This window comes from Oryctolagus cuniculus, chromosome 19 (genome assembly GCF_964237555.1).
Source record: "Oryctolagus cuniculus chromosome 19, mOryCun1.1, whole genome shotgun sequence".
Lineage (NCBI taxonomy): Eukaryota > Metazoa > Chordata > Mammalia > Lagomorpha > Leporidae > Oryctolagus > Oryctolagus cuniculus.
The window spans coordinates 40,179,843-40,204,440 of NC_091450.1; the positions used below are offsets into that span (position 1 = coordinate 40,179,843).

General features: G+C 50.4%; 1 protein-coding gene across 1 annotated transcript in view; it reads left to right on the forward strand.

Moving 5' to 3' along the window:
* The first annotated feature begins 1,476 nt into the window (after window positions 1-1,476).
* Window positions 1,477-24,598, forward strand: part of CYTH3 (cytohesin 3) — a 105,012-nt gene continuing 81,890 nt past the window's right edge. The window contains exon 1 of the mRNA XM_070064377.1: window positions 1,477-1,661. Coding sequence (XP_069920478.1) covers window positions 1,628-1,661 — 34 coding nt within the window. The 5' untranslated portion in view covers window positions 1,477-1,627. The remainder of the gene's footprint in view (window positions 1,662-24,598) is intronic.

A 24,598-nucleotide genomic window follows, 5' to 3' on the forward strand; every position in this document is an offset into this window, starting at 1 on the left:
GCTGGCACGCTGTACTGATCTGAAGCCAGGAGCCAGGTGCTTCTTTCTGGTCTCCCATGCGGGTGCAGGGCCCAAGGACTTGGGCCATCCTCCACTGCCTTCCTGGGCCACAGCAGAGAGCTGGACTGGAAGAGGAGAAACCAGGACAGAATCCGGCGCCCCAACCGGGACTAGAACCTGGGGTACCGGCGCCGCAGATGGAGGATTAGCCTAGTGAGCCGTGGCGCCGGCCTGCAGCTCCCACTCCTAAGACATCTAAAACACCAGGAGTTGACGTCGAGACATATTTCACGTTGGTCATATCTGTGAGTTCAACACCCAGGTATCACATTATTGAGTTCAAAGTATGCTATCCTTGGATGCTCTTATCTCTAAGATAACAAACTGATGTGAACAAGACCAGCGTGCCACCTGTGTGGGTGGGGACCTGAACCTGCATCACATTGTCCCTTTGTCACACAAGAGTGGCCCATGGCCTTGGAAGTGCCTGAGCGCTCTGTGTCTTAATTCTTGTTGTTTTCTGCAGGTAGAACTCCTTGGATTCTCTCCACAACCGTGGTTGGCTTAGACAGATGACCCCCTGGGGGAAAAGTCCTTTGACTCAATGAGCGACCTGCAAATATAAAACAGTTGCCAGAGAATTCTATTAGAGATGAGCCATCTCCCCCATTACAAGGTTTGCTTTTCTTTAATGCAATTTAGCTCAAGCAGAAAGGCCAGTTGGGAGGGGCTGCGTTCTGTGCCTTACTGGAAGCCAGACCGGCGGCGAGTGAGGCAGGCGATCCACAGAGATTTGGGGCAGGAAGGAGGGGAGGCGGCTGCCCCACAGGCCTGTGCCCACGGGGAATTGAGTTCAGACCTCCTCCTGTAGCCATAAATCCAGGGCAGCTGGCAGCGATCCAAGAGAGGCTGGCGCTAAACTCCAAGGGCATCCGACGCCACGCCGGCCACCCCCTCCCGCCCTCCCGCCTTCCCTGGGCTGGACCTCAGGTGTGCCCCACTGGGCCTGGGTTTGCAGCCTTTTAAGCAACTGGAGCGCGCACCCGCGGCCGGGCAGGAGCGGAGAGGCTCTACCGCCCCGGAGGAAGCCGAAAGCCTGCAATTATTCTGATGTTGTCTTGGGGTGGGGGGGCCGAAGCGGGGAGGGTCTGACTTTTGGGTGCCTCCAGCTGTTCCCCTGCCCCATCCAAACCAAGCGCACGTGCGAGCTGCACCCCCCCGCCCCCCGGCCACTTGGGTGTGCAGCAGCAGAACGGATCCGTCCCCGTGTTCCAGACCCCACGTGCATCCCGGGGCCCGCACAAGGCGGAGAGGTCTGCCGCCAGCCGCGCGCACGAGGGGGCCTGCACCCCGAGGGTCGCGCCGTCTCGGCCGCCCCAGCTAAGCAGACAGCGCCCGGACCGGCAAGCTCCGAAGGGCGGGGCCGCGACTGGAGGGGCGGGGCCACGGTCACGTGACGGCGCGCCGAGCGGCGAGGCCCCGCCCGGCGGGGAGGAGGCCCGGCCGCGACCCGGGCCGCGCGCTGAGGAGCCGCCCGGCCGTCCGCGCGCTCCCTCCCGCAGGGACCCCAGCTAGCGGCCCCTTGACCGTCGGCCCCGGGCTTGCCGGCTGCGGGAGCGGCTTCACGATGGACGAGGACGGCGGTGGCGAGGGCGGCGGCGGTAAGTGTCGGAGGTGTGGCCGGCCCGCTGGCGGCCTGAGGCCGGGGGTTTGTGGTGGGGGTGGGTTGGCGCGAGCGGACGACCGGGCCGGGGGTCCCGAGCCGGGGGTCCGCCTGCGGAGACGGCGTCCTGGGCTACGCCGGTGCCGGCTGGCGAGCGCGGGAGGCCCGAGGCTGCGGCGCCGGGGACTCCTGGGACGAGGCGGGCCGGGGTCACCACCCAGCACCGAGCAGGGGTCCGGGTGGGGAGCCGGGGCCGCCGCGGGTCGGAGCGCGGGGGTCGCTGTTGTGGGGCGCGGGACCCTGCGGGGCGACCTTTCCCGGCTTGTGGCGGCCAAGGGCGTCCACGCCCTCCGGAGCCCCCCAGCTGTGTGCGACCACCCCCCTGGAAGCCCCCATGTCTCGGGGGGTCGGGAGCTGTAGGCAGTGGGGAGGGGGAAAGTTTTGAATCGGGGCTCTGCGGGAGGGGCACAAGAGGAGGACAGGCTGAGGATCGTGCCCCTTCTCTCGGCTTTAGGTCCGAAGTGGTCTCTGGAATTGCGTTCAGCGAGGGGCCGGGGCAGCTGGAGTCCCGGTCTGCACACGCGTTTTATAAAATAGCAAATGTTACAGAGTAGGCAAAAGAAAGAGCGAACCGAGGCAGCGCAGCAGCCGAGGGTGCGAGTCGGGAGCCACAGCCAGGAGCCGAGGCGGGGAGACCCCCTTTTCCCCCCACAGTGCGTCGCGCCCTGCACAGCCTAGCCCCGGGTGGTCCCTGCTGGACCCTCAGCTTCCTCGTGGTGGTTGAACATGACCGAGTGGAGTCAGATTGCTGTGTGTCATTCTGCATAGCAGGTTTTACAGACAGAAAAATGTGCCTCCCTCTTCGGATGGAATGAGTGGGTCATTGCCTTGGCCAGTAAAGGGTTAACGCCCATCTGCCCTCCCCCCCCCTTTTTTTTTAACAGGGGCACCCAAAGTGGAGGCTCTCTCTACTTTGGCTAACGATCTCTCTCTCTCTTTTTTTTTTTTTGCTGACAGCCGGAGTCATCAGACCCCCATGTAATAAGGGAGCGTTCAGGGAAAAAAAAAATCTTAATTACAGGCTGCGGGAGCAGCTGCCTGTAAGAATCAGCAGTATTGAATGCTTCAGGATGAAGTGGTTAATCAAGGTGCCTTCTAGAATTCAAGTGGGGCTCAGAGGGAGATGTTGTCGCGTGGAGGAAGAAGCCGACGCGGCTGGGATGGTGGGAAGTTGGCGCCCGGCGTGGTTCTTGCTGTGGCCCGAGTGGGTGTGCTGTTTATGGAAGAGGGTGCTGTGGCAAGCAGGAGCCCAGTTGCAAACCCTCCTACAGCCAGGCTGCCCCGTCTGGCAGCGTCAGATCCTAAGTAATGGGTTCCCCGTGGGTGCCGGGCGCCAGCCTATTGCGCTTTGTCGTGGTAGGTTTCCCTTTGTCAGAGAAGAGTGACAAACGACCTGCAGTGTTTAGACGTGTGTAGCTGGCTGGCTTGGCGATTTTATTTGGGAGGTGCTTCTGTGCACTCTGAATGAGGAAATGCAGAAAGATGTGAAGGTAAAAGCAGGTGTAAGGGGGTAGGGGGAGGAAGCCTCTGTGTTCCAGCAATTTATAGAACTCGAGGACTGGGACCGTGACAGCAAGGGATGGTATTAATTATCAGAAGTCTTCAAATTGGGCCATTTGCGTTTCTTCTGGGAATATATCACAAACAACCTTGAAATAAAAAAAAAAAAAATCTTGTGAACGAAGCTGTGTGCCTTCAGCTGTTTGTAAGTTATTGAAAACAGCACTGTCCACCAGTAGGGGATTGGCGAGGTAAATTATGGCAAGTTTATTAGATGAAACATTTTATAACCACTAAAAATAAGCAGTTGTTTTACACATCATACTCTAAACAAAATAAAAGCTGGTGACATTATGGATGTTTTATTTTCTTAGTTTTTATATTTTCCAGGTGTCTGGGATGAGCGTATATTACTTTCAGATTGGCAAAAAGCAGCTTATAGGCAGGCGAATGTTTTGAAGTACAGCATCTAATTCATTCAACAATGAACAGTTATTTATTGATTGCTAAGATGCCAAGCGGCTTGGTGGGTGGTGGAAAGCAACTTTCAGCCTTTATTAATTTGATTTATTAAAATCATCCTTCCTTCCGTTGTGGAAGACATTTAAAAATATGTTTGGCAATCTTAGGATTAAGTATTTCTTTCAAGTGAGAATCTTTGAGAATTTGAACTGAGTCTTTATGTGGTGGTTATTGAATAAGCTGGATGTGCTCACATTTTTTTTTTTTTTTTAAGATTTATTTATTTGGAAGGGAGAGCTACAGAGAGGTAGAGAGAGCGAGCGGGCAAGTGCGAGAGAGGTCTTCCATCCGCTGGTTCACTCCCCAGATGACCGCAACGGCTGGAGCTGAGCTGAACCGAAGCCAGAGCCGTGAGCTTCTGGGTCTCCCACGTGGGTGCAGGGTCCCAAGCATTTGGGCCTTCTTCCACTGCCTTCCCAGGCCTCAGCAGAGAGCTGGATAGGAAGTGGAGCAGCCGGGACTGGAACCAGTGTCCATATGGGATGCCGGCACTGCAGGCAGTGGCTTTACCTGCTATGCCACAGCGCCAGCCCCAGTGTTCACATTTAACTCTTGATTGTTGGAGGTCTTGAAGTTAACATAACACTTCACTTTTTTTAATAGTTATTAATATTTATATTTTTCGAAACATGCTATGTGTTAAAATTTATGGTTTTAGAGATGAAGTTCAGCCTCTGAAAGAGAACGGTTTAGTTGCCATCTGATTATAAAGCATAACGTTTTTGGGTATATGGGGGGGTCAGTTTCAGGCTTGTTGAAGAGAGGGATGATCCAGTCACACGGTGGTTATGGCAGAGACATAAGACGATTTACAGGTTTGTTTGTTTTCTTTGGTTAACATATTGGTCAAGTAAGAAGACTATAAAAATTGATTCCTGCTTGCTATGATTGAACCTGCTGTCCAGGGTGGTAATATTTGTTCTTTCGGCGCAAGATAAGGAGGGAGGCTGGTGGCGTGAATGCCTGGAAGGCAGTTACAGGGAGCGAGTGGGGGTACAAGATTACAAGAACTCATTGTTCTCCGTAATGTGTGCAGAGCGTAGTTAAGGTATTTTTAATTCCTTTGAGGCTTTGCTGCCGTTCAGTTTTTCTAGAGCGGTTCTTGAGCTGTGTCCCTGCTTGGAAGGTGGCCGGCCCGTGTGGCTCCCTGCCCCCATCTGTTTGACTGATGTTCCTGAGTGGACTGTCCCTGGCAGATGAGGTGAATTAACTTTAATTGGTTTTTCCCTTCCTCACCGCCCCACCCCCCCACCCGTTTAGATGAGGGTTAAGCCTGTGCTCACTTGAAATGCCACCCAGCCTCACTCACAAGAAAATAAATAAAAATTAAGCTAGCTTGCAGTCCCCCCTTTCCCCTGTTGGACAGGTGCTCGCCCCACGCCTGAACACAGGAGTGTCGGTGAGGCTCTCTCAGCGCCTGCTGGCAGATGATCCTAGCACCCCAGCAGGAGGAGGCGTAGTGCACCCTGTGTGCTGTTGGCTCCCGTCCACATCCCGCCCTGCCCCTGCTGAGGGACTCACCCCTGCAGGCAGCATTTCCCAGGCCCTCTGTCAGCTGCCCTTGGGCTGGGTTTGGTCAGTGGAAGCCGCTGATGGAACGGTAAGAGGAAGGCAGACACCAGGCTAACCGTCATTCTGGCCCACAGGGTCCCTGATGGCTGTCTTGTCCTTTGGGCTCCAGCTCCCGCCGTCAGGTCCTGGTTTCCCCAGCTGCTGCCCCTTGGGCCCAGCCCCTCCTCGCTTTTACCTTCCAGTCTAGTGGTGGGAGCAGCTTCTTGTTCTTGGTTATCTCTGGGTTGTCTGACCATTTCCTGTTTGACTTCTCAGTTTTTCCATCACATGTGTACCCAATTCCTTATATTCCCTGTCTTGCAGATCCTTGAAAGGATGCCTGTGTAGACCCTGATAGATCCAGGAGCTTTGGGCAGTCCCTTTTAAAATCACAAGTGTAGGGGCAGGCGTTTGGCATAGAGGCTAAGACACCACTTGGAGGCCTGCATCCCGTGTATTAGGACGCCTGGATGTGAGTCCTCACTGCTCCACTTCCAGCTTCCTGCTAGTGCACTCCCTGGAAGGCAGCAGGGATGGCTGAAGTAGTTGGGGTGCTCTGCCACCCACATGGGAGACTTGGCTTCAGCCTTTCCAGTCTTGGCTGTTACAGGAATTTGGGGGGTAAGTCAGTGGATTGGAGCTTGCGGGACCTTCTTTCAAAAAGAAGAAAAAATCGGAGTGGGCGTAGTGGCGTAGCAGGTAAAGTTACTGCCTGCAACCCCAGCATATCCCATATGGGTGCCAGCTGCTCCCCTCTGATTCAGTTCCCTGCTGACGTGCCTGGGAAGGCAGCAGGAGATGGCCCAGGTCTTGAGGCCCCTGCAGCCTTGTGGGAGACCCAGAGGAACCTCCTGGCTTCAGCCTTGCGCATCCTGGCCATTGCAGTCGTTTGAGGAAAGAACCAATGTATGGAAGAGTGTGCTCTCTCTCCTCTCTCTCCCTTTCCTCCCTCCCCTCCCTCCCCTCCCTCCCTCTCCCTCCCTCTCCCTCCCCCTCCCTCCCCCTCCCCCCTCTCTCCTTCCCTTCCTCCCTTCTTTCTCTAACCCTGCCTTTCAAATAAAATAAGTCTTTTAAAACAATTGCTACTGTATCAATTCTTTGACCTAACAATACCAGTTCCAGGAATCTGACCTGCAGATACATTCGCATGTGTGTGAGATGACCTAGATCCAGGATTATTGGTTGCCTTGTTTGAGCTTCCATCAGCAGGAGACAGGTCAGATATAATGTAATACACCAGATGGTGAATGAGGTTGTAGAAAGGTACAAGAGAGCTGTTTATGACTTGATACAGAAAGATCTCCAAAATACCTTGTCAAGTTACAGAAGTCACGTGTGGAAAATGTACATTGTATGCATTGTGTGCTACTTTTTTTTTTTTTTTTTTTTTTTTTTTTTTTTTTTTTAAGGAAGTTCCTGTATATGCGTGAAAATTGTGCGGAAGGTTAAACAAGGAACTAGTAACGGTGGTTACCTGTTTGGGATGGTCGATGGGCCTGAGGGATGTCTACGTGGGGAGGAAACTTTTCACTGTAACATGTCTTTTTGTTTTTTGAAATTCAGTTAAGTTAAATAACTTCACTTTTGCCAATGCGGGAAAGTGTCATGAAAAAATAGTATGCTGTTTCCCTCTTTTTGAGGGAATTTTTCTATGTTAAAAAAGGGGGGCTTGGGGCCAGCACTGTGGCGTAGTGGATAAAGCTGCTGTCTGCAGTGCCAGCATCCCATATGGGGGCCAGTTCGAGTCCTGGCTGCTCCACTTCCGTTCCAGCTCCCTGCTATGGTCTGGAAAAGCAGTAGAAGATGGGCCGGTGCCGCGGCTCACTAGGCTAATCCTCCGCCTTGCGGCGCCGGCACACCGGGTTCTAGTCCCGGTCAGGGCGCCGGATTCTGTCCCGGTTGCCCCTCTTCCAGGCCAGCTCTCTGCTGTGGCCCGGGAGTGCAGTGGAGGATGGCCCAAGTGCTTGGGCCCTGCACTCCATGGGAGACCAGGATAAGTACCTGGCTCCTGCCATTGGATCAGTGCAGTGCGCCGGCTGCAGCGCGCCGGCCACAGCGGCCATTGGAGGGTGAACCAATGGCAAAGGAAGACCTTTCTCTCTCTCTCTCTCTCTCACTGTCCACTCTGCCTGTCAAAAAAAAGAAAAAGAAAAAAAAGCAGTAGAAGATGGCCAAAGTGTTTGGGCCCCTGTGCCCACGTGGGAAGACCTGGAGGAAGCTTCTAGCGCCTGGCTCCTGGCTGGATCGGTGCAGCTCCAGCCGATGAGGCCAACTGGGGAGTGAACCAGCGGATGGAAGACCTCTCTCTCTCTCTCTGCCTCTGCTTCTCTCTCTGTGTAACTCTGACTTTCAAGTAAATAAATCTTTAAAGGGTCGGGGTGGGGGGGGGCTTGCATTGCGGCTCAGTGGCTTGGGCCACTGATGTGATGCTGGCATCCTATATCAGAGTGCTGGTTTGCGACCTGGCTGCTTTACTTCCAGTCTAGCTTCCTGCTAATGCGCCTGGGAAGGCAGCAGATGATGGCCTGAGAGCTTGGGTCTCTGCTGCTCATGTTGGGGAACCAAAATGAAGTTCCTGGCTCCTGGCTTCAGCCTGGCCCAGCCCTGGCTGTTGGACACATTTGGAGATTCAGTCTCTGTCTCTAACTTTTTCAGATAAATAAATCTTTAATTAACCACTGCACTTTTTCCTCCCAGTTTTATCTTTAATTGGCAAAGAATTGTGTATTTATGGGGTACAATGTGATGTTTTGAAATACATTTGCCACTGCACTTTTCACTGCTTGAAAAGCGGACAGGATAGAGTCTTGTAGCTAAGGCTTGGGGTGTGTTCTTTTGCGGACATTAATTCAAATACTGAAGTCCTCTCTCCCAACTGCCAGGTGCTGTGCTTGGCACGAGGGCTGTAGCGGCGAATAAGGCAGAGGAATGTCTTGCATTCACAGAGCTTGTGTTCAGAGAGGGAGGCGGACAGCAAGGCAAACAGCCCCATAAAATGATTGCAGAACAGGCTGAATGTGTTAAGGGAAGTTGTGGGGTAGGGTGTGGGATGGGTGAGGTTTAGGGAAAGCTGTGTGGCCTGGGACAGTCTTTTTGAGGAAATGGCCCTTCCGGTTCAGCCTATAGGAATTGTGACCTGGGGAGAGCCCCTGAGCTGGCCGGATCTGAGCAGGTGTGTTTGGAAAATCGAAAGCAATTTTCTGTGGCTGGAACAGAGTGAAGAGGGAGGGGGCAGGCGGGGGCCTTGCAGGCCTTTGCTGTCTGTAGGTTAGGAATTCAGATTTGATTCTGAGTGCGTGGAGCAGCTGAAGGATTTTAAACAGGCAAATGACATGGGATTTACATGGCAATAATTTTAGCTAATACTTGCATATTGCCTGCCCTCTGGGCCAGGTTCTGTCATGTGTGTTCTACAGGTCTTTATTCTTTGTCATATTATCACAATTTACAGACAGGGAAGCTAAGACATAGGTAGTCAGTCATGGAATCGTGGGTCGAACTCCAGTGTTTGGGTTTTAGGTCCTTACTTAGCACTTAGCGTCCCTGCCTTTTTGAGAAGAGTGTTCCCTGCTGCCGAGTGGAGAGCCAGTTCGAGGAGGGTGAGGGGGCTGGAGGACTTGGGGAGTTGACTGGGGAAGGGCACAGGGGAATTGCTGGGGTGGGTGGTTCAAGTGGTTATTACGCAGGCTGGACAGATTAGGGTGACAGAAGAAGGAAGGACATACATAGAACAAATAAGCAAATCTGTATAAAAACACAGAAAAGTGCAGAAAATGAGGAAACAATCACTCATGTTCCTGCTACTCAGAATTACTGTTCATGTTCTGTTGTTCTTTCTTTTTTTTTTTTTTTTTTTTTTTTTTTTTTTTAAGATGTGTTTGCTTGAAACACAGAGTTAGAAGGTGGGGCAGATGGAAAATCCCCCCATGTGCTGGTTTACTTTCCATATGGCCACAGTGGCCAGTGCTGGGCCAGGCTGGAGCCAGGAGCTTCACCTGGATCTCCTGAGCACAGGGGCCCAAGCAGCTGGGACAGCTTCCCCTGTCTTCCCAGGCACATCAGCAGGGAGCCAGATCAGAAGTGGGGCAGCTAAGATGCTGATACCGCAGGCAGTGGCCTGGTGTTATTATTATTTTTTTTTTTAGTATTTATTAATTTGAAAGCCAGAGTTACAGAGAGGCGGAGACAGAGGTCTTCCATCTGCTGGTTCACTGCCCAGATGGCCACAATGGCCAGAGCTGTACCTATCCTAAGCCAGGAGCTTCTTCTGGGTCTCCCACGCGAGTGCAGGGGCCCAAGGACTTGGGCCATTGTCTACTGCTTTCCCAGGCCACAGCAGAGAGCTGGATCAAAGTGGAGCATCCAGGAATCGAACCAGTACCCATATGGAATTCCGGCACTGTAGGTGGTGGCTTTGCCCACTACACCACAGCGCTGGCCCCAGTCTTTATTTTTTAAGTAGAATACTTAAGGTGTTACGGAGCGGTGTCATTCTTAGAGCTGCCCTGGCGAGTTTGCCCTGGTGCCACCTCGTTTATACCACAGCTGGAGTGGTCCCTTGAACATGCAGATCATGCATTTCTCTCTCCGGGTCTGCTCTGTCCTCCCCCTACCTGGAATCCTGTCCTCACGTCCTACCTTGACCAGCTGCTCCAGCCCAGGGGACTCTAGGTCTCTGTGATTAGGTTGGTGGTGCTGCTGAGCGAAAAGAAGAGAATCATATTGAGGGTTTCATTTTATTTTAGTTTTTTGGTCAAAATGTTTTTGCCTCCACTTTTGAAGGATATTTTCACTGGCTATGCAGCTTATCAAGTGAATTTCTCTTTTTTAATTATCTATTTGAGAGGCAAAGAGCTCTTCCATCTGCTACTGGTACATTTCTCAAATGCCCACGGTGGTTGAGGCTGGGCCAGGCCGAAGCAAGGAGCGTGGCACTCATGGGTGTCCCATGTGGGGGGCAGGATCCCAGTACTTGAGCCATCTTCTGCTGCCCCCTGGAATGGACATCAGCATGAAGCTGGGCTGGAAGCAGAACTGAGACTCCCACAGGGGACGCAGGCATCTCAGGCAGCGTCTTCCTGCTGTGCCAAGTGCCCGCCCCTGGAGTTGACTTGGAGTGCTTTGAAGGGGTCGCGCGTTTCATTGCCTTCTAGCTGTCCTTGCTTCTTGCTCGAAAAATCAGCTGTGACAGTCTTACTGTTGCTCTTTTGAAGTTATTGTGCCTCTCCCCAGCCTCTTAAGGATCCTTTTTTTTTTTTTTTTTAATTATTTGTTTGAAAGGCAGAGTTACAGAGAGGCTGAGGCAGAGAGAGGTCTTCCATTTGCTGGTCCACTCCTCAGATGGCTGCAACGGCTGGAGCTGCACCAATCTGAAGCCAGGAGCTTCCTCTGGGTCTCCTACGTGGGGGCAGGGGCCCAAGGACTTGGACCAACTTCTACTGCTTTCCCAGGCCATAGCGGAGAGCTGAGTCGGAAGTGGAGCAGCTGGGACTCAAACTGCACCCATATGGGATGCCAGCACTGCAGGCGGCGGCTTTACCCGCTGTGCCACAGAGCCGGCCCCCCATTTGTTTTTGCCTTTTGGTCTTCAGCTGTTACTATGATGTGTCCAGATGTGATTTCTTTGAAACTGTCATGCCTGGGGTTGGTACTGTTGTTCCTTTTGGTAGGGCTGTGACAAGACTTGGTGTTAAATGGGCTTTGGAGAGTTCCTGATCTGTATTTCTTCTTTCTTCGCTTCTGCCGCGTTCCTGGTCCCTCTGCATGGGGGCTCTGACGCCATGTGCATCAGCTGTGTTCTCTGTCCCATTGCCTCGCCTCTTCTCTGTTCTTCATCCTTCCTCTCCATGTTTCACTGAGTCTGTCTCCTTCTGGCCTTTCCTCGGCTCTGCTGTCCACCTGTCTGCCGAGTTACTGTCTTTTTCAGTGTTCTTTACCCGTGAGATTCCAGTTTTCTGATACCCACCTTGTCAACTAACTTCAGTGTTGTACTATTAGACTGATATTTACCGTGAAGTCCATGTCTGATGACTCCATCGTTGGGATGCTTTGTGAGTTCTGTGATCTATTTTATGATCCTATCATTTTGTTTATCATTGATCATCCTGTCGTATTATTCTATTTTGGTTTTCAGTTATGTGTTTAGGATGTGCTTAGTAGGCTTTAAATTCTGGATAATGTATGAAAAGTTAGAGATCATTTAAAACTGGCTTTTTTTTTTTTTAATATTTGTTTATTTGAGAGGCACAGTTACAGAGAGAGAGGGAGAGAGAATCTTCCACCCGCTGATTCACTCCCCAGGTGACCGCAATGACCAAGGCTGGTCTGGGCCAAAGCCCAGGAGCTTCGTCTGGGTCTCCCACGTGGGTGCAGGGGTCCAAAGACTCAGGTCACCCTCCACTCTTTCCCAGGTGCTTTAGCAGGAAGTTGGATCAGAAGTGGAACAGCTGGGACTCGAACCGGTGTACCACAGTGCCGGTCGAGGCTGGCTGTCTTCTTGCAGAGACTGGCAGACAGTTAGGGCATGGGAACTGTTGGACATTCTTCTGACCCTAGGTTTGCAGTTTTTTGTTTAGTATTTTGGCTCCCAGCTTCTGCTGTGAGCTGGGAAAAGCCTCAGAAAAGTAGCTCCGGAGGTTGGGTGCTCCTCTCTGTACCTCTTTCCTGTCTGGGTCCTGGCCTCCGAGACCTGTCGGGGTTGGTAGTGCCCTGATGCCTTCCGACGTTTCTCCTGATTTGCTCAGCTTTGTAGTTGTTCTTGGCAGAAGGGTTGGTCGGCAGTGAGCGAGTCAGCTTTTCCTGGAAGCGGCCTCGCAGGAGTTCCGTTTTGGTGTTGAGAATTGGACTCAGCGTGACGTGTCCACGTGGAGATGCTGGGCATGCAGTTGGCTGTGGTGTTCTGCCACCAGAAGACCCGTGTGGGTAGAAGGTAAATGTTGGGAAGATTTTATTTCATTTCCCAGGGCTGAGGACAGCACAGTAAGGGGCTGAAGAAGGGGGACCAGTGAGGTTGGGAATGGTGGGGGTTGTGTGGCATCGCAGAAGTTAAGGGGGGAGGTGGCGGGGCAGCAGGCCAAGCTGCTGCCTGTGACACTGGGATCCCATATGATTGCTGGTGTACGTCCTAGCTACCTCACTTCCCATACGGCTCCTTGCTAATGCGCCTGGGAAAGCAGCAGCAGATGGCCCAAGTCTTTGGACTCCTGCCACCTGCATGGGAAACCCGGCTGGAGCTCCTGGCTCCTGGCTCTGGCCTGGCCCGGTCCTGCCTGTTGCGGCCACTGGAGAGTGAACCAGCGGATGGAAGATGGCTCTCTCTCCCTTCCTCTCTGTAACTCTGCCTTTCAAATAAATAAATCTCTTTAAAAGAGGAGAGTGGTCTGCTGTGCTGAATGCTCTGCAGAGGCGGCCTGACCTGATGATGGGGAAGTGTCTGCTGGTCTTGGTAACTTTAAGGAAGAGCGTTTTGGGGGAGAGGTGAGAGCGAGTAGGGGAAAGGTGCATCTTCCCTTAGGCGGAAGCCTGGCCTAGAGGGGAGCCACAGTGGCTGGAGCCGGTAAGCGAAAGCTGTGTTTGCTTTGCAAACAAGCATTTCTCCAGTAAATACTACCCCCCCCCCCGCCCCCCATTTTTGACATTTTATTTGAGAGGGAGGCAGAGGAGCTTCCGTCCACTAGTTCACTCCCCAGATGGCAGCTGGGGCTGAAGCTGGGAGTTGGGAACTCCATCTGTGTTCCCCACACGGGTGTCGGTGATTTAACTACTTGAGGCATCACCGGTGTCTCCTAGGGCCTGCAGCAGCAGGAGCCTGGAGTCAGGAGCTGGACTTGGATGTTGAACTCAGGCGCTCCAAACAGGGGCTGCAGACGCCCCAGCTGCTGGCTTAACTGCTGGGCCGAACACCTGCCTCGTGATAGATCGACAGTCATTCAGTATTAGACTCCTGATGCTGTTGTTTGTTCGTATTCTAGTGTTTGTAACTTAAGTAGATTAGTTTTAAGAAATTAGTCCTTTGGAGGCAGGTTTCTCAGTTTGTGATGTAGGACTGTTGAAACTTGTGAAGTGAAACGAAGCTTAAACAGCTTTACTAGAGGACCCTAAAAACTGCTGAAAATACGGTAAATAATTTTGAGTTTGTGGGGAAAGAGTAAATCATTTAAATGAGGGTAGGAAGTACATGACTCTCCACCCTGACTTTGAAAAGTAACCAACTTACAGACTTTCTGTAGTTAAAGTCCCAGGATGACACTGTAGAATAGACATGAGGATCTGTCGTGTTCTGTAATTGGAGCCATTTCAGCAGGCATTTATTTCAGATGAATATCTTCTGGTCTTACGTAAATATTAGAGGCTCACCTGAGTCCATTCAGTTGGCTAAGAAGATTTTGTAACTTACTCTCACAGAGTAAATTTACTCAGTTACTGCCCAGTAAGTCACCAGGAGCCCTGTTCAAATAGGAGAAAATAAAAATTCCTTAAGCTCCCAGTAGTGCTGCTGTTAACTACCTTTTTGGGAAAATGTATTCCTATAATTAATAAACGTCAGCAGCTTGCTATAAAACTGAGTATTTTGATGATTGAACACTGGTTCCCAGTGTCTGGGTTCCGGTGACTTTCTTCCCCGGTTTGCATCCAGATGTTTGGCCGTGTGTAGACACAGCCTTCCTGCAGTGTTCTAGCTCGCTCTTCCTGGGAACATGCGATGCTCCCCATTTATTTTGGACAGCCGTTTCCTTTTCTGTGGACAGATGCGTACGAAACATGTGCTCTTCCAGTGGAGTCTGTGGTCCTCTGAGAATTCTCTGAAGGAGGAAATGGGTTGACCTATTTGGTTGCTATGAAGTAAAAACAATCTTGTTTTCATTTTTTTTTAGTGAACATCTGGGTTGCATTTATAATTTCACATTCTGGAGGTTCCTTAAAAACCACAGTTTGATAATATGAGGCTAATTAAAGCAGTAACTATTTAGCTATTTCTATAGTTGATTTAAGTACTGGGTGACTGATAGATTTTTTTACCCCCTTTCCTTGAAAAATAACAACCTCTGATTTGAAATGGCATAGTAGGATATAGATATTTTTGGGGGTGGCGGAAACCTTGCCTGACTGTGTATCTCTGTTGATCATTGCAGAACTGTTGTGGTCATCATTACAGCCATATTGGACTCTGTGAATGAGGCCACTGGTCCCCTGTCGGCACATCCATCCCCCTTTCCTTGTTCACAGAGCTGTGATTGGTTCAGATCTCTGCCCATCAGAGAAGGGTCCTTATCACCAAGGGGGGCCATGCAGGTGGGCGTGGCCCTCGCCCCTTATGTTTGATGGGGGGGTGAGTGTGTAACTCAAGTCTGGCCCCTGTCGAGGGCAGTTGACAGAGGGGCTCCCTGGGACACTGTCCGTTCTCCTCATGTTTAGAAGGAGAGGATGGCTCCTTTTCTCACATGAGACCTCGCTGGGCCTCAGTGGGCAACCAGCCTCCATTCAGGCTGGTCCCTCAGGTTTGCCCGCTTCTAAGCCCACATGCTGAGGATGGCCAACTACATTCTTGATGCTGTTGCCAGGTTCCCACCCAGGGCCTCCCTGTGTCCTGGGACCACGGGTACCCTCGCTCAAATGGCTGAGCAGGGCGTCCTGTGGCTTGGAGCTGGAGGCGCCTGGCCTGCACCGGCCGTAGCTGCAGGTGGGTTGCAGCCTCTCACACTCACGGAGGATCTCGCCTCCAGAGAAAAGCGTCTTTCTCTTGCAGAAATATTTGTTAAGTGTATATATATATATTTATTGTTTCAGGAGCTGGACTTGGTTATGTTTTCTTTTGGAGACTAACACTTTCTCCTGCTATATAAAATAAATACTGTATTTTCATACGTTTAAAACATTAATAGTTTCATTTGGCAAACCTTGATGATTACGTTTGTTTTAACACAACTATTTAGAAAACCACAGCGTTCGAAAGTGGCAGACGTTGGCAATTTAGTCTCCTGTTAGGAAGGACTTCCTCCAGTTCTTAGCAGAGAGGAAGTCAAAGAAAATGATCACAAATGCCCTTTTCCAAGTCGCACTAATTAGATTAAAATTTTTTGGAGTTGAGAGAAGATGAGACAAATGAATCCATTTTTGTTTGTGTTAGAGTATGGGAAAATTGGAGGATTTCAGTGTCTTTCAAATGTTTGGCCTGTTCACATGACGAGCCCATGTTTCCCAAGCACGGGGGACAAGTGATTGCAGGCTTTGATTCAGAGTGTGACCTCACTTTGGAGAGCATGAAGCATTTGGAGAATAAAACGATGTCTTTCATTGCCTTGTGTAAGGACCATCTTAACATTGGAGGAGTGTTCTTCTAAAATGTGGCATTTTCCTGGGACTTGCACACATGGATTCCCGAAGTAATGGGTTTCTCAAGCTTGTTAGCTTTTTCTCGTTTGCAGCAGTGGTTAGGTCAGATGGCTGTTCCCGTTTCCACACAAGAAAATCGGATGCCTCCTTTCCTTCCTTTCAGGGTGCAGCTGGGCTTTGCTTGTCCCCCGAGAGTCCCGGACTAGCGCCGTGTGTTCTGCCCTCCTTTGGCTCCCCCAGTGGTGGTTCTGTCTCAAGAGCCTGAAAATTTGGCTGAATATGCACAACATGGCTGATTTTTTTTTTTTTTTAAATCTGGAAAGAACATAGCTGAGATACTTCCCCTGGGTTCTGTGCTTGCTATTCGTCCTTGGACATTTGGCTTTAAGGTTTAGGTCTCTCTGTTATGTGGCCTCTGTCCCCCCCCCCCCCCCGCGCCCCTTTCCCTGTCACTGCAGAGGAGTTGGGCGTACTGTCAGTCTTCCTGTTAAGTGTCAGGTGTGGTGGTCCCGGGTCCTGGTGAGGAGTGGGCTTCCTTGCAGTAAAGACGGTGAAGGCCGTCCGTTCGAGGAGTGTCTTGGCTAGATGTACAGTAAAACTTGCATTCCCTGACTCCATTTTCCCTGTAGAAGTTGAAGGTGTTTAAAAGACTCGTGCTCCTCAGAGAAAAGTCCCCATGCCTAGCCCTTGAGGTCTGGTGCAGGTCTGCCTGGGAGCTTGCCTGGCGTCCACTGCCTGAATGGTGGTCGGACATCTCCTGCCCTAAGTATGTGAATCTCAGGAGCTTGGCCTGGGTGTCTTTATCTGGGTTTCAGGGGTCAAAAGTAGCTGGGTGTACTGAAGACGGGAAGTGTTGGGAGCATCGTACGAGAGCATCATTTCCTTAATTACAAGTTGTTGAGAGTCAGGGCCGTTCCCGCTGTTGCTGGTGAAGGGGATTCAAAGCCAGGCGTGAGGACGACACACCGCACGTGGGAGGAGGGGCTCTTTGAGGGTGTGAGTCCGTGATTTTATGAGACTTGAAGCTGAAGCTCCTTTTTCCCAGTGACCCTCCCTCCCTTCCTCCTGGCTGTCACTTCCGTCCAGTGACTGGATGCACCGGGGTGGGCAGCCTGTTCTGGCTGAGCCAGGCGTCGTCATGCCACACTTTCTGGGTAGAGATCTTGCTGGGGATAGCCACGCAGCCATTCCTTTCTGAATACCTTAGTTCTGTGGGATTGGAGGGCCCCTTTTCTGTCTGTGGTCTTTGGGAATTAGGATTTCAGAATTTTTGCCTATTTGCTGCGTCAGAGCAGCCACTGAGGATATTTCAGACAGTTCGCCTAGTTTAAGTCAGGAAATAGTGAACTCTAATGTTTTGGGCCAAGAATTTCTATGTGTCCATAAGTTTGTTTAATCATTTGAACTTGATTGTTGTAGTTGGTGTTGATATATTCGTAAGTAAATATTTAGCTTTGTCATTTCTAGCTTTGTGACTTTGTGTAAGTCACTTGATTGCCCCAAGCTTTCATTTCTAACCCACATGAGAGGCTGGCACTGTGGCACAGTGGGTTAAAGCCCCGGCCTGTAGCGTTCGCAGTCCATATGGGTGCCAGTCGAGTCCTGGCTGCTCTGCTTCCAATCCAGCTCCCTGCTGATGTTCCTGGGAAAGCAGCAGAGGATGGCCCAAGTCCTTGGGCCCCTGCACCCAAGTGGGGGACCTGGAAGAAGCTCCTGGCTTCAGATTGGCACAGCTCCAGCTGTTGCTGCCATCTGGGGAGTGAACCAGTGCATGGAAGACTTCTCTCTCTGCCTCTCCTCTGTCTGTGTAACTCTGCCTTTCAAATAAATAAATAAATCTTTTTTTTTTTTTTTTTGACAGGCAGAGTTAGATAGTGAGAGAGAGAGAGACAGAGAAAGGTCTTCCTTCCCTTGGTTCACCCCCCCAAATGGCCACTATGGCTGGCGCGCTGCGCTGATCCAAAGCCAGGAGCCAGGTACTTCCTGCTGGTCTCCCATGCAAGTGCAAGGGCCCAAGCACTTGGGCCATCCTCCACTGCCTTCCCAGGCCACAGCAGAGAGCTGGACAGGAAGAGGAGCAACCGGGACAGAATCCGATGCCCCAACCAGGACTAGAACCTGGGGTGCCGGCACCGCAGGCGGAAGATTAGCCAAGTGAGCCGTGGTGCCGGCCAATAAATAAATCTTTAATAAAAAAATGAGTTTATTAGAAACCAGCAGGCTTATAGGACTCTGAGTCATAAGATATTAAGCCCTTTCATTGCCTGTCCATGTTTGTTTGTTTGTTTGTTTATTTTGACAGGCAGAGTGGACAGCAAGAGAGAGAGAGACAGACAGAAAGAAAGGTCTTCCTTTTGCCGTTGGTTCACCCTCCAGTGGCCACCGCGGCTGGCACGCTGCGGCTGGCGCACCACGCTGATCCAAAGGCAGGAGCCAGGTGCTTCTCCTGGTCTCCCATGGGGTGTAGGGCCCGAGGACTTGGGCCATCCTCCACTGCCTTCCTGGGCCACAGCAGAGAGCTGGCCTAGAAGAGGAGCAACCGGGACAGAATCCGGTGCCCCGACCGGGACTAGAACCTGGTGTGCCGGCGCCGCTAGGTGGAGGATTAGCCTATTGAGCCACGGCGCTGGCCCATGTTTATTTATTTTTAAAGATTTATTTATTTGAAAGAGTTACAGAGAAAGATCAATCTTCCATCTGTGGGTTCACTCCCCAAGTGGCCGCAACAGCTAGGTCTGGGCCAGGCTGAAGCCAGGAGCTCCATCCGGATCTCCCACGTGGGTGCAGGGGCCTACGGACTTGGACCATCCTCTGCTGCTTTCCCAAGCACATTATCAGGGAGCTGGATCAGAAGCCAGCAGCCAGGACTTGAACTGGCGTGCATGCGGGATGCCTGTGTTTAACTCACTGCGCCTGTCCGTGTTTAACACAAAGCAGGGTTCAGGAATAACTGATCACTGCAGGATGAATGTTGCGTCTGTTATTCCCCAGCTCTGTATTTTGGAAGATTTCAAATCTACAGAACAGTTTAAAGAATAGTACAAGGAACATCCATGTATCTGTCACTAAACTCATCAATTGTTAACATGTTGCTACATTGGCTTTCTTTCTCTTTATTTATTTATTTTTTTTAAGATTTGTTTATTTTTTTGAAAGGCGGAGATACAGAGAAAGAAGGAAAAAAAAATCTTCTATCTACTGGTTCACTCTCCAAATGGCCTCAACGGCCAGGGCTGGACTAGGCCTTAGCTAGGAGCCAGGAGTTTGTTCCAGGTCTCTCACATGGGTGCAGGGGCCCAAGGACTTGGGCCATCTTCCACTGCCTTCCCAGGTGCGTTGGCAGGGAGCTGGGTTGGAAGAGGAGCAGCCAGGATTTGAACCAGTGCACGCAGGTGGAGGCTTAACCTTCTGAACTGGTCCCATCTCTTGCTTTAATATTGGAACTTCTGCATGTGTGTGGCTAAACTGGTTGAAAGCATGTTACTTTTCCCCTAAATACTTTAGCATTCGTTTCCTAAGGACATTCTTCTAAGTAATCACAAACATTATCATACTTAACAGAAACTAACAGTAATTTGATAATGCCATTTCACATACCAGGGCACTTGAAAATGTTTGGAAAACTAAATGAAAAGATAAGTTTATTTTGTTGTAAAAAAACAAAACATTTGAGATCGTGCATGCGTAGTATCTTCAAAAAGTTCATGAAAAACACATTGTCATGAAGTTATGTATTGATTTAAGTTTTTTTTTTTTTGCAACAAGATCTTTTCATTTCCACAAATCTTTAAAAAAATTTATTTCAAAGACAGATATAAAAAGAGAGACAGAGAGAGAGACAAAGACCTCTATCCGCTGGTTCACTCCCCAGATGGCCTCAATGGCCAGAGCTGGGCCAGGCTGAAGCCAGGAGCTTTTTCTGAGTCTCCCACGTGGGTGCAGGGGCCCAAGAACTAGGGCCATATTCTGCTGCATTCCCAGGCACATTAGCAGAGAGCTGGATTGGAGGTGGAGCAGCCAGGACTTGAACCAGTGACCGTATGAGATGCTGGCAATGCAGGTGGAGGCTTACCCTTTTAGGCCACAGTGATGCCCCTCCACAAACTTTTTGAAGTACACTCTCAAAATTCTGCTTTCCCCAACTGTTTTCAGAATGCTTTTTATAACTCTTCTTATCTAGGCTCTAATTAAGATTTAGATTTCTGGGCCGGTGCTGTGGCGTAGTGGGTAAAGCTGCAGCCTGCAGTGCCAGCATCCCGTAGGGGCGCTGGTTCAAGTCCCGGCTGCTCCACTTCCGATCCAGCTCTCTCTGCTATGGCCTGGAAAATCAGTAGAAGTTGGCCCAAGTCTTTGGTCCCCTGCACCCATGTGAGAGACCTGGAGGAAGCTCCTGGCTTTGGATCCATGAAGCTTTGGCCATTGCAGCCAGTTGGGGAGTGAACCAGCAGATGGAAGACCTCTCTCTGTCTCTGTCTGCCTCTGCCTTTCAAATAAATAAATAAATCTTAAAAAAAAATATTAGATTTGACAGATAGGCATTGTTGTGGCATCGTAGGTTAAGCGGCTGCTTGAGATTCCCACATCCCACGTTGAAGTGCCTGGTTCAAGTCCTGCCTTCGCTTCTGGCTGAGCTTTCTGGAAATGTGCTGGGAGGCAGCAGATGGTGGCTCAAGTACTTGGGTTCCTGCCACCCGTGTGGAAGACCAGGATGGAGTTCTTGGCTCCTGGCTTTGGCCTTGCCCGTCTTGAACTTAGTGGGTATTTGGGGAGTGAATCAGTAGGTGGCAGATAAAGATCTCTCTCTCCCCCTCCCCTCCCCCTCCCTCCCTCCCCCTCCCTCTCTCCCCCTCCCTCTCCCATCCTCTCCCATCCTCTCCCTCCCTCTCCCTCCCTCTCCCTCCCTCTCCCTCTCTCTCCCTCTCTCTCCCTCTCTCTTCCACTCTCTCCCTCTCTCCCTCCTTTTATCTGTCGCTCTGCCTTTCAGTAAATAAAATTTTTTTAAAGATTTAGTTTTTAAAATTTTCCCTCTTTTTTGATGAGTCTAGACTGGTTGCCCAATACTGTTATTTGCATCCTGTAGACTAGGTTATATATGTATATAAACAGGAGAGATATGTACTTTGGTTTCTTTTATGTCATTAAATAGTTTGAGAGACAAAGATGCGAGAGGAGGAGGGCAGGAGGGCAGGCTTGAGCGCATGCCCCCATCCACTGATTCACTCCCCAGACGACCTCAGTGGCTGGGGCTGGGCTGAAGCTGGGAGCCAGCAACTCAATCCAGGTCTCCCACGCGGGGGTGTCAGGAACCTGGATCCTTGTGCCGTCAACACTGCCTCCCAGTCTCGGTCAGCAGGAAGCTGAAAGATACTCGAAAGTGGGACTCTGGTGTCTTAACTGCTGGCCAAAAAACACCCAAATATCTACGTGATTCAAGGTCAGAGGCACATTCATTTTTCTTGTTCTTTTGGTAAATGTGGATTAAATTGGTGACCAAAAGGAGTAACTGAATGGCTCAGATGTCAGTGGAATATGTGTGTGGGTGAACTTGGAGCAGACACACACAGTGGTTTGGAAGAACAACACCCATGTGGAAGTGATTAGTTATCTGGCTTAATGTAGTAAGGGTTTTATTTTAATATTTGGTGAAGGTTTTTTTTTTTATATATTTAAAGAAATGAACTTTAGAATTGGACAACTTAGACAAACTATAGTTCCCTAATACAAGAGGGAGGGAGAGAGCTGCTGCTGCTGTCCAGTCCTTGGATGAACAAACCCTTAAATCTCTCAGGAATAAGTCTCCCTTTTTCTTCTTCCCTCCCTCAGCGCTTTGGTATTGGCTTAAAAAAAAAAAAAAAAGCTTTAACTACAGCTGAAACTAATACAGGGTCCAGCTGTAACATTTTGTTGTTGTTATATCCGGTGATGGTCGCCGCAAACTCATTGTATGAAAATTCAGTAAAGGAAAGGGCAGGGTGGGAAAAAAAATGACACTCAACAAAAGTATTCAAGAAATGGCAACAGGATCTAGGAGTCTCCCTTTCAGATGACTGATTTGAATTCCATTCTGAAGGATTAACTTTGCCTGTGACTAGTCCAGTAGGCGTTTCAGCTTTTCCCTTTCAGGAGCAGGAGCCCACCAGGTAACCAGAGAGCGCATGTGAGCCTGGCGCCTCGTTTTTAGCAGGAGGCAGAAAGCAGCAAAGTGGGAGAACCCCGGGGACTGAGCCTTCCTAATGTTAAAATACGGCAAGAAGGTGTCGCTCATGTTTGCACTGGAAAAAGGACAGCAGTGTTATGCAAAAGAAAGCCTGGTTCGCTTAGATTTGTTCAGTAGTTCTCATGTTCATACATCTACCGTAGAGCCGAAGAGTTCAGAATCTAGACTGGCTGAAAATAAGTTGAATCAGATTTCAAATTTGCATCCTATCTGCTTTAATATAATTGCTGTAAAATCTTTGCATCTCCTCTCAACCGTCTGTTACGCGTACCAAGTACTTATCATCGCTCTGTAGCTGAAGATAATTATATATCCTGAAACAGTTTTTGTGATCAGTGGAAGGCTCCTAAGACTGGTGATTTTCACATTCTTGTGCGTCTCGAGCATTTTGTTTTCGGCGTTTTACGTGGAGGGGGTCAGGTTTCTCATGTTTCTCCTAATTGCAGCCAGACATCCTGTTTGGGGGCTACTTGAGACCAGTGTTGCCTGTGAAGAAACTGTGTGGTTTTGCAGTCACAGGGTTGTTGCTTTTTGACTTGAGTTTGTGGACAGGTTTCCTTGAAGTCCCATATTCTATTTTTGGACACTCTTCCTACAATTCTGTGGTACATCAGTAGTACATATATTTATTATCTGGCACTGAAGTGTTGCTTAGAGTCCTACGGCTGTTCCAGTTTTATAGGAAAAATAAACTAGTGGCCCCGTTGTGGCTATCCCGTGAGCCCCACTCACTGTGCACAATTCGGAAAAGAGAACTTTGCCCTTCATGGACTGTGACTGTGTCAGTCCCAGCACAAATGATATTTTAAATAATTCTATCCCATTTAACAGATTCTATTTTTCTATTTTTATTTATTAAAAAAAAAAAAAAGGCAGAAAAGCACAGGCAGAGAGGACTCCCATATGCTGGTCCGCTTCACAAATGCCCACAACAGCCAGGCCTGGGCTGAGTGAAAGCCAGGAGCCAGAAACTCAGTCTGAGACTCTTAGGTGGTTGGAGGGGACCCAACTACGTGGGCCTTGGCTGCTGTTTCTCAGGAGCTTCATTGGTAGGAAGCTGGGGTCAGCAGCCAGGGCCAGGAATTGAACCCATTAGCTGGCATCCTCACCACTGGGCCGCATGCCTGCCCTCCGTGGGTTTTCTGCCTCCCACGGAGAGAAGCATGTTACCCTTCCAGATGCTTCTTACTGGTTCCCCCTACCTCTCCCCTGCTACATTTTTACCTCTTTTTTTTTTTTTTTTTTTTTGACAGGCAGAGTGGACAGTGAGAGAGAGAGACAGAGAGAAAGGTCTTCCTTTGCCGTTGGTTCACCCTCCAATGGCCGCCGCTGCAGCCAGCGCACCGCGCTGATCCGATGGCAGGAGCCAGGATCCAGGTGCTTTTCCTGGTCTCCCATGGGGTGCAGGGCCCAAGCACCTGGGCCATCCTCCACTGCACTCCCTGGCCATAGCAGAGAGCTGGCCTGGAAGAGGGGCAACCGGGACAGAATCCAGCGCCCTGACCGGGACTAGAACCCGGTGTGCTGGCGCCGATTTACCTCTTTTTAAAAAAAAAAAAAAAAAATTTACTTATTTGAAAGGCGAGGGAGTGGGGAACAGAGAGAGAGAGAGATCTCGATCCACTGGGTCACTCCCAAAATAGCCGCAGTGACTGAAGCTGGGCTGATCTGGAGCCAGGAGCTTCTTGTGGATCTTCCACGTGGGTGCAGGGGCCCAAGCACTTGGGCAATCTTCCACCGCTTTCCCAGGCCACAGCAGAGAGCTGGGTTGGACTTGGAGCAGCTGGACTCAAACCAGTGCCCATATGGGATGCCAGTGCTGCAGGAGGCAGCTTTATCCTCTGCCACAGCGCCACTCCCCCCGCCCCTTTAACTTAAAAACTGTCTAGTAGGTTTCTTGTCAGATTTGTAAGCAATTGCTTTGCTGGTCTGCACTGTATTACTCTCGCAGAGGGACTGTGACTCTTTATTCTGTTTGGTAATAAATGATTCTTTCTTTCAGCCATGAGCTGTGATTCACATAATTATCACCCTTTTAAAGCATACCATTGAGTGGTTTCTGGTATATTCACAAAGTTGTGTCACCTCTATCTAATTTTCAAACATTTTTATTCCTTCAGAAGGAGACCTCATGCCTAACAGCCATCATTCCCTCCTTTCCCACAAGTCCTGGAAGCCACTGCTCTGCTTGCTGTCCATGCCTGTGCCCCCAGCGGTGTCCTGCACTACGGGGCCCCCCACGTCTGGCTTCTCTCGCACGCAGCACTTTGACCCATCCTGCGGCACGAGTCAGTTTTCAGGTTCATCCGTGTTACAGCTTGATGTGGGCTCACGTACCCGTCCTTCTCTGAGCGTGGAGCTGGGGCTTGGGTTGGTCTGAGTGTTGGGAGTGGCTGGAGAGAGCTTGTCCTCTCTGTCGTGTGGTGGGGTTGTGACTTGAGTGCTGTCTTGAAGGCTTTTTGGTTTGCATCTCACTGAGAAGCAGTTGCCTTTATTTGAAACCTCATCATTTGGAGAAGGACCAGGTCAAAGGCCTGCCGCTGTGTCTCTGGTTTACAACGCGGCCAACACTTGGATCCGGAGCAGAACCGTGCGGCCTGCTGAAGATCTTTCCTCTCAGACCGACGCAGGAATCCAGGAAACCGAACGTTGATCCGTGTGAGATCCTCCAGGACACCCTGTGCACTCTGGAGTCCCAGGGGATGGCAGCAAGGCCGGACACTCACAGTAGCAAGGAGACCGGGGAGGAGTGG